The sequence below is a fragment of the Cuculus canorus genome, chromosome 13 (assembly GCF_017976375.1).
Source record: "Cuculus canorus isolate bCucCan1 chromosome 13, bCucCan1.pri, whole genome shotgun sequence".
NCBI classification, from domain to species: Eukaryota; Metazoa; Chordata; class Aves; order Cuculiformes; family Cuculidae; genus Cuculus; species Cuculus canorus.
In genome coordinates, this window is record NC_071413.1 from 10,218,524 (window position 1) to 10,228,415 (window position 9,892).

Sequence of the window (9,892 nt, forward strand, 5' to 3'; positions counted from 1 at the left end):
TACCTGCAGTCTTCCAGTCGATGCTGATGGTCTCTTTTCTGGTTTCCCTTTCCCCTCACGGCCTGTTTTCCCATCCCTAGCTGCCACCAAAACTTTTCGTTGCTTTATTCCTTTCCAAATCTTTGGTCCAGCTGTTAAACCAAGTACCTACCACTTATCAGCAAAGGCAACAACAAAAATCCCCCAAAACACCTGCATCCCCACACTGCAGCCTACTTACCCAATCACTTGAGCTGATCATCAAGGAGAGAGCCAAAGCAGGTGTGTTTCTGGGAGGCAATAAAAGGAGCTGGGAAGGGATTGGGGCTTTTTTTTCCTCCTCTTATCTAAGGGGAATGAAACTGCATCGCTGTGCCAAAGATGCTGAAGACATCACTCTAGGAATGCGGTAAGCCCTCTCGCCTGCATCCCAGCCCTGGAAAGAGATGAGGACCCCTCCAGCTCCCCTCAAGCCACTGCTCCTCCACGTGGGGATATGGGGGCAGGTAGGCTTGGAAACGTGGTAACGGGTGTGAGGAGGGAGCGGGGTGAGGGAGGCTTTGGTGGCCCCCTTTGTTCATGCAACTCCCGTAATGCTGTTGTGAGACTTGCAATTGGATGCAGACACGGAGGAGAACTGGTCCTTTCCAATTGACCAGTTTTGGGCGTAACTGCTGCAGTTCCAAGTGCATTTTGATGATCTCCTCACAGTCCTTCTCGGCTGTGATGGTGATTGACACATATATCATAAAATCATAGAATCGCTAGGTTAGAAGATAGAATCCAACTGTGCCTGCCCACTACTAAATCATATTTCTAAGCACTTCATCTACCCGTCTTTTCAATCCCTCCAGGGATTCTTCAGAGAAGAACAATGGAACTGGAGCTGAAGAACAAGTCTTACAAGGAATGGCTGAGGGAACAAGAAGAGGCTGAGGGAAGACCTTATCGCCTGCCTGAAAGGAGGTTGTGGAGAGGTGGGTGCCGGTCTCTTCTCCCAGGTGACAGGCAACCGGATGAGAGGAAACAGCCTCAAGTTGCACCAGGACAGGTTCAGATTAGACATCAGGAAAAATGTATTAACCAAAAGGATTCTCGGACACTGGAAGGGGCTGCCCAGGGAGGCGGTTGAGCCCCCATCCCTGGAGGTGTTGAAAAGATGGGTAGATGAGGTGCTCAGGGCTATGGTTTAGCAGTGAACAGGTACCGTTGGGCTTGATGATTTCAAAGGTCTTTTCCAACCTTATGATTCTACGCACGCATCCATTCATCCCTCCTCCTCGTACCCCGGGGCAGTGCAGGGGACAGACACTCATGGAATAGTCACACATCCCTCCCTGTTTCTGCCTCTCGGGGCGGAGCGGGAGGCGGACACACGGGAAATAATCACACATCTGCTCATCCATCCCTGTTTCTCCCTCTCCGCGGTAGCGCAGGGGGCGGACACGTGGAATATTCACACATCCGTCCATCCATCCATCCATCCATCCCTGTATCCCTGTTCCTCCCGCCCGGGGCGGTGCAGGGGCGGACACACACACAACATTCACACATTCTTCCCTGTTTCTCCCTCCCCGGGATAGACACACAGGGAATATTCACACATCTGCCCATCCCTCCCTGTTTCTCCCTCCTCGGGGTGGCACAGAGGGCGGACACATATGGAATATCAATCCCTTCCCCCGCTGTTTCTCCCCCCCTGTGCGGGGGGTGGGAACACAGGGAATATTCACTCATCTGCCCATCCATCCTTCCTCCTCCCGCGAGGGGCGACACACATGGAATATCCATTCCTTCCCCCTGTTCCTCCCTCCCGGGGCGGTGCGGGGGGCGGGCACACAGGGAATATTCACACATCTGCCCATCCATCCCTCCTCCTCCTCCCGCGAGGGAAGACACACATGGAATATTCATCGCTTCCCTCCCGGGGCGGGCACACAGGGAATAGTCACACATCCATCCATCCCTCCTCCTCCCGCCCGGGGCGGTGCAGGGGCGGACATACACAGAGTACTCACACATCCTTCCCTATTTCTCCCTTCCCGGGGCGGACACACATGGAATACCCACACATCTGCCCATCCCTCCCTGTTTCTCCCTCCTCGGGGTGGCGCAGAGGGCGGACACACATGGAATATCCATCCCTTCCCTCCCGGGGCGGGGGACGGGCGCACAGGGGAATATTCACCCATCTCTCCATCCATCTATCCCTCCCTCCCTCCTCCTCCCGCGGGGGGCGGTGCCGGGGGCGGGCACACACGAACACTCGTACATTGCCGCCCCGCTGCTGCCGGTGCCGCCGGTGCCGCGATGGCTGCGCGCACGGTGCTGCTGACCGGCTCGAACCGCGGCATCGGGCTGGAGCTGGTGAAGCAGCTGCTGGCGGCGCCGCGCCCGCCCGCATGGCTCTTCGCCACCTGCCGGGAGCCCGAGGGGCCGCGGGCCCAGGTCGGTGCGGGGCGGGGGGAGCACCGGGGAACGGTGCCGGAGGGGGGAGGGCGTTTGCAGAGCGAGCCCAGACCCCCGGAAATTCATCGTCTCGGGGCTGAGCCCCAGCCCGAGTCTGTAGAATCATAGAATGGTTTGGATTGGAAGGAACCTCAAAGACTATACGGTTCCAATTCCCCTTTCAATCCACTTTCTGCTCATCAGGTTGCTTAAACCTCAACCAACCTGGCCTTGAACACCTCCGGGGTTGGAGCAGCCACAGCTTCTCTGGGCAACCAGCGCCTCCCCATCCTCACAGGAAAACATTTCTTCTAAGATCTCATCTCAATCTCTTCCCTCTTTCAGCTGAAAACTGTCCTCTCTTGTCCTATCCCTGCACTCCTGGATAAAGAGCCTCTCCCCAGCCTTACTGGAGAGTACTGGGAGGCTGCTGTGACGTCTGTGCAGCTTTCTCTTTTCCAGGCTGAACGCTGTGGGATCCTCCTTCTGCTTTCCACTTCACTAAAATGGGACTCACGCCTGTTGCTTAGCAGGAAACCACAGGAGCAAAGCATCGCTGCGCTTCCAGCTCTTCTTAGCTTTGGTTTTCTCCTTCTCACTGTGAATCACTGAAATACCAGTGGGGAGACCTTTGCTCTCTGATAGATCCTGGCTTCGGGTGATTCGTTGGCTGCATCTCGCAGCTTGGCTGTGTGTGGGGAATCACACCGTAGAATGACCTTGAGATGTTCTTCATGTGCCCTCTGCCACCGAGTTCAGTCCCGGGGAGGATTCACAGGCGGTGAGAACCCAGCCCGGGGGCGCAGAGCTCCTCCTGCTGGTGCTCAAACTCACTGACCCAAAGCTAGCTCAGGTCTCTCGATTTTTGCCCCATTCGTCCCCCCCAGAACTTGCTGGGCTCAGCCAATGATGATATCAGAGGACTTTTTGCAAGGCTGGACTGGAGCCCCTTTCCCCCAGGTGGTCCATGCGAATGGCTCTTGACCATGGATGCTTCTCTGAGCCTTCTCCAGCTGTGGTAGAGTGAGGGCAGTGTCTTCAGCGTGCTGCTGAAGTCCATGATCACAGGAGGCTGAGGACAGAGGGACCCTCGGTCAGGCTGGTGCCACTCCACATTGCTCCTTTTGCCCTTTTTTGTCTGCATCAGGTGCTGGCGTGGGTGAGGCTAGAGTCACGCCACGATGGTGCCAGGCTCTTGAGGCCAGCAGCTGGGAAAAACGGGTGAGGAGGAACATCTGTTGACAATCACAAACCATTTAGATGGGTTTTCCCACCATTTCCTGTGTCCAGGGGAAATGTGGGAGCATGGGCTCTGGTGAGGAAGCCAAGAGATAACTGAGGGTGGACTGCAGCCAGTGCTGGCAGATCTGCTCTGTGTTTGTAGCATGGGTTCCCTCACAAGAAACCAACAATTTACATTTTTCCTGTAGCATTCTCTACGAGCTTACATGTAAGAGGCTTTTAGTTCTAAAAGCAATCATTTTGGACACATTGAATGTGATGTTTAGGTTTCTATTGTCTAAAGCCTGCTAGAGTGGAAGATGGCTCAGAGCAAAGAGCTGCTAGGAACTGTGAAGTTGAAAGTTTCCTTTTTGGAAAGGACTTCTGAATCCTCAGTGTTTCATGAAAATAACCAATAAAAAGTGTAAAGGGGTTCGTTTCACTTGAGTAGGTGACATGTAGCGTCCTATAGCAGAGTGGATCCTGGGACTGGGCTATTTGTATCCAGATATGACTTGCCCAAATACCAAATCTGATGTTGTCTCTCACAGACATTCCTACTCCATCACACTTCCAGCCATATCCCCGTCCAGTTTGTGTCATTTCCAAGGGGATCTGATCCTTAATAATTTGCTCTCATCCTTTACTGTGGCTCTGACTGGGTTGTACATGTAGAAGCTGCAGCCTTTGGGAGAGTGATCATAGTATCTTGTAGTTGCAGCCACATTGTGCTCTGAGCACGTGCACGTTGGTTTATGGAGCCTAGAAGAAGTGTGAGAACCTAGGCAGGTCCCCAGTCCAGCCATGCACAAGTGCTAAGTAACATCTGGAAGATGTTTCCCTCAGGGTGGACTGTTGCTAGTGCTCTGAGATCATGCTTGGCATCACTTCTGCCTGACGCTGATTGTTTCCATTGTTTCTTTCCATAGGAGCTGAGAGATCTGGCATCCAAACACCCAAACCTTGTTCTTGTGAAGCTGGGTAGGTGTGCTCTCCCTCTGAACTGGTAAATTTGTGACTGCCAGCCACACTTGCCCTGTTTCTCCTTCCCTCCCTCCCTGCCTTCAGGTTCTACATGGGGATCCAGTTCTTCAGAGCTGCTTCGAGTCCTGCTGCCAAAAGCCCAGCTTCCCCAGACGTATCTCAGCTTCAATACCCCACTCCCTGGAGCCTCCTTGCCCCATGGCCCCAGGACTGGGAGTTTCTTGAGACCCATCCTGGGCAGCCTCCAGTTCTCCCAGCCAAGTGGCCATGTCCTTGCTGTGCCGTGCAGCTGAACTGCCTGATTCTGAGTCTCAGGCGAGACTGGGAGGGCTTCAGGAGGACAGTAGCTCCCGTGGGAATGCTGTAGCAGACAGGAGCTGTAGGACCTTGCAGAGTCATCCTGCAGCATGTCCCAGCAGAGCTCTTGTGGGAACCATCCCCCTCGAGACTGCCCTGGGCTCTCCAGAGCTTCCTCGAGGATGGACTCTCTGTCCATTGACAGGAGACCGGGGCTGCTGGTGCCCACCCAGCAAGGCATGGGAATCACAGCAGCGCTTTGCCACCGCGGGGCTGTCCCCAGAGTGGCTTTGTCCGGTGGGCTGCCCCAGGGTCCTGCGGCTGCTGGTGGTGGGACACCCTGCGCGTGGTGGTGGGACACCCTGCGCGTGGTGGAGGTGGCAGTTCTGGGATGCTCTGAGCTGGTTGCACAGCACCATCTGGTGCCCGCAGGTGGAAGACCGCAGCCCGGGATGCAGAGCTGCTCCTCAGCATCTTTAACTCCCTCTCCTCCCCGCCCCCGAGTGGACCTCGTGGCTCTCAAACCCTGTTCTCTTCCCCTGCAGATGTTGCAGATCCCTCAGCTATTGCTGATGCGGCGAAGGTCGTGGAGGGGAAGCTGAACGGCGCAGGCTTGAACCTGCTAATAAACAACGCTGGCATCTACAACCCGACAGCATCACTGGAGACAGCAGATGCTGAAGAGATGATAAAGGCATACAAGACCAATGCAGTGGGGCCAATGCTGACAGCTCAGGTATGGCTGAAGCTCTGGGGATGGAGCTCACGTTGGAGGGGGAATTTAGCTCAGCTTGAGGGTAGCCTAGGCTGTCCATGGTCACGAGGGGGATCTTGAAGGGCTTTGCCAGGTTTCCTTGAGCTGTAGGAGCTCCCAGCCCAAGCCCTTGGTACCCCTCTACATCGTACTGGGCTAACTGGAAATAAGTAAGACCACTGCAGCAAAACACCCAGGCTTTCTTGGCTTCCTGCTGTTCCTCCTCATTCTCCCTGTTGCAGTCAGGCTGGGTTGAGGCACGGGTGTCTCACAAGGTTCCTTCTCTCCAGGCGTTCCTGCCTCTGTTGAAGAAGGCTGCCCGGGAGAGCACAGAAAAGGGGCTGAGCTGCAGTAAGGCAGCCATCATCAACATCTCCACTGTCATGGGGTCCATTGAGAGAACTCCTGAGTCCTTCTTCAAGCCTGTCATCCCCTACCGCTGCAGCAAGGTATGGAGACTGGGGACCTGCCTGCGCTTCTGAGCTCGGTGAGAGCTGGAGCTGCCCCCTGCCAGGCCTGGTCTTAGGGCCAGCACCTGAGATCATGAGATGGAAGGGCTTACCCACGCTGATGGCTGCCTGGGCTCCCTGGGCATCTCCATGCCCAGCTGCTGCCCACCTAGGGGACACATGCAGTGTCTCTTGGAGACATGGCATTGCTTTTTCTCCCTTGCTTAAGGCAGTGATGGGAGGGCAGTCTGGTGCGCGAAGCTTTCTACTGCCCATGGCTGATGCTTCCTTTCTCCCTCAGGCTGCTCTCAACATGCTCACCAAGTGCCAGGCTCTCACCTACGGGAAAGACGGGATCCTCTGCGTGGCACTTCACCCTGGCTGGGTGAAAACCGACATGGGCAGCCAGGAGGTGGGTTTTGGCTGAGCAGGTGGGACCTATGGTGGGACCCAACTTACAAAGGGCACCAGGGAAGGTGCCTCGGATGGCTGGGATGGCTCTCAGGAGAAGGGATCGGTGTGAGAGGGAGTTGCCTCTCAGGCTGCAAGTTGCCTGTATCTGTGCTGGGCAAGTGCAAAACATGTGGGTGCTGCCCAGGAAATAGCATAAGTGCCTATTCATGGTGAGCAGGAGGCCTGTTCAGGGGGGAAAAAGGCTTTGGGCAGCCTGCAAATGTGCAGAGAACCTGAAACCAACAGAGCAAAGAGAAGAGCATCACTATCCCATTCTGTGCGCCCTCCCTTGAAGAGCTGCAGGTCCATAAGGTCTCTACTCATCCTTCAGGATCCCTGTTTTGGGGTGGTCCCTGGAACCCAGGAGCTTTGAGAAGGCTGCGTGTAGCATCCCACTTGCAGCTGGGATCTTCTCCGTGTCCTGTTGGTATAATGCCTGTAGCTGGATTCCCAATCCAAGCCATCACTGAGCATCAGATACCCGACCATCCTCCCATGTAAAAGCCCCATCCCACCTGCCGTGGCTCCCTACTCAGTCTGGGTGGAAGAAGCCTTGCTGCTGATGTGCACAAGCTGAGCAGGTGCTGAGGGATGGCCAGGAACACCCGTGGGGTCTCAGTCCTGCTCCTCACTTGTGTCTGTTACAGGCTGACCTGACGGTGGACACAAGCGTGCGGGGACTGCTGTCTGTACTGGTGACCCTCTCTGAGAAACATGGTGGGACTCTGCTCAACTGGGAAGGCAAAGCTATTCCATGGTGACCACTCTTTGTCCCTGCAAGGGACCTCACAGCACCAGGGGAATCTCCAGGTGCCCTGAAGCACCAGGATGCTCAGCCTTCTGTGGTCTGCAAGGGACTTATTTGGGACTCGATTACTGGGTGTGCCGGGCAGCCTGTGATCCCTGCCTACACATTACTAATAAATAAAGTCAATTAGTACCTGTGCCTTTGCCCAGCTGCGGTGCCTGGACTGAGACAGTCCCTGCCCTGGCCTGGAGCTGGCCGGGGTCAAAAACAACCCAGCGTTACAGCAGTCTGTCAGCCTTGCCTTTGGCTGCTCTGAGGTGAAGGAGGGTCCCAGGTGGCATCCAACCAGCCCAAAGCCCTGCCGGCCTCCCTGGCCACTGAATGTGCGTGGCTCTGCCTGGTCTCTGCCGTGCTTCCACCCAAAGCGTGGCGTCTCTGCTGCAGGTTTTTGTCAGACTTTGTGCTGCTCACAGTGTCCTCAGGAGCAGCCTCTGGGGAGGGGAAACCCAGTCCTATGAGGAGCACAGCATGGGAACGGCACTTCTGTTGGATGGAGAAGCTGAGAACCTCTAGGCTTTTGCGTGGATCAGGCAGCCCTGGGCTGTGTGAATTTGCCCAGGAAGTGGTGACACCCCCAAAGAAAAGGACTTTGGGGTGGTGCTGGGTTTTCCCAGGAGGATTCTGTCTTCTGGAAAGAGCTTCTCCTTGTGCAGCACTGGGAAGAGGAGCCAGGGCTCCTGCAAAACCAAGCTGTAGTGTCAGGTGAGCCCTTTGCAGGAGTGGCAAACCCACTGCTCCTTCCCTTGACCACAACCTCCCCAGTCTAACCTGGAGCATCACCTGAAGCACCTCCATCCTCTGAGTCTGGCCTTCTCCCCTAGAGTGGGGCCTTGACTGCCAGCTTTGAGGATCTTTATGCCATGCATGGGAGCTCCCTGGTTTCCCCATCGGGAGCAGGAATGCCAGTGATGTCCAAAGCTTCGTCCCCTCTGGGCAAATAGAGCAGTCTGCTGGGCTGGGGCCACGTCTGTGCCCCGCTGAGGTGTGCTGTGCCCCAACAAGCTCCATCGAGCTTCAGCCTGCTGAGTGACAGGCACTGCTGAGGAGTTTTTCCTCACCAATTCCAGTTCTTCCCAAGCCAGTGGTGTTTTAATTATAGAGATAGTGATGGGAGGAGGAACAGTAGGCTTTGCAGTGAAGTCTCCTCTGGCATGACTAGAAGCCTCGGTGCTAGGAATGAGACCAAACCTCTAGGGGCTACTGGAAGTTGAAACATCATGAGCATCAGCCCCCAGGAAGCCCAGCACAGTGCACAGTGGAATTCCCTTTGGGTACGAGGACAGCAGGCTAATTGCAGTGCAGAGCCAAGTGGCAGAAGGTCAGTTGATCCCATTTTTCAGGCCAACTAGGAGACTAGGGCAGTATGACCCACCTTGAGTGGCTTGGTGAGGGCTTTGCCATCACAAGTGAGGCCAGCTGCTCCCCAGGAGCCCATCCTTCCCCCAAGACAAGCCTCATGGCAGGGAGCACAGACATGCTGGAGCTGAGTGCCAGGCATATCTGAACACCCTCGGGTGCTCCAGGGCATGTGTTTCTCAAGAAGCCTCAGTGAGGGGCCAGATGGGCAGGTCTCCCTGCTCAAATGCTTGCCAAGTGCTGTTGGCTTTTCCTTTGCGTAAGTTCCAGGTGTTTGTGCTCATGCAGCTGATTATCTCCCCATTTCCTCTCCGGTCTGATGTTTCCTGCTTCCCTCACTCCCTATTATCAGCTTTGCCTTTTGTGTCAGGCTTATCTCCTGGCTCTGGGCAATGTCAGACCTCAGTGTCCCTTCTGCCTACTGTGATGGCAACATGCAGCGTGGGCACCAAGCTGTGTCTTTTCACCAGGCTGCAGCTCGGGAGACATTTGAAATGCCAGCTCCACCTGGCCAACAAACAGCTCTTTGGGAGCAAATGCCAGCTGGGACAGAGCAAGGATGATTTAGGACCCATCTGCTTTAAGCAGCTGATCCATCTCTATTCTGAAGCTGAGGGAGAAGTGCCGACTGGACCAGCACATTGCTGCAGGGAGCTCTGGACAACCACTCAGGACCCTTCAACAGGGGCTGCACAAGGGCATAGGAACGCATCTGGGGACTTGCAGGGACCATGGGTGGGGAGGTGTCACCGAGGGCAGCTCAGGCTGCCTCCACCAACCTGTGCAGAGACATAGTGGAAGCTCTATAGGCTCCAAGAATTGACTTCAGTGGTGGGAAAAGCCCATAATTCCCAGGGTCTTTGCTTAGATGTCTTCTTTCAGACCAACAGCCACTGGTAAAGGCTTGTTGCACCAGGAGCTGGAGTCAGGCAGGTCTGTGAGTCAGAACAGGAGTGGGGAAGACATGGAAAGTCTTGGCAGGACTTGCCAGGATCAGGGCAAGACCTATTCTGAGAGGCAACCTCCCATGCCCAAGGCAGGCAGACAGCAGCAAGAGGAGCCCCCAAGAAAGGCAAAGCCTGCTCAGGAGAAGGGTGTCAGAGGACTGGGAACGGAAAAGGGCTGTTCCTGCACCACAGATGC

General features: G+C 55.4%; 1 protein-coding gene across 1 annotated transcript; it reads left to right on the forward strand.

The window, feature by feature from the left end:
• Window positions 1-475: 475 nt before the first annotated feature.
• On the forward strand, window positions 476-7,540 carry LOC104068369 (uncharacterized). Its single transcript, XM_054079076.1, has 7 exons — window positions 476-485; window positions 2,096-2,427; window positions 4,578-4,629; window positions 5,475-5,665; window positions 5,974-6,132; window positions 6,434-6,544; window positions 7,233-7,540. The coding sequence occupies exons 1-7, from the start codon at window positions 476-478 to the stop codon at window positions 7,344-7,346; spliced, it is 969 nt and encodes a 322-aa protein (XP_053935051.1). The 3' UTR covers window positions 7,347-7,540.
• Window positions 7,541-9,892: the final 2,352 nt, after the last annotated feature.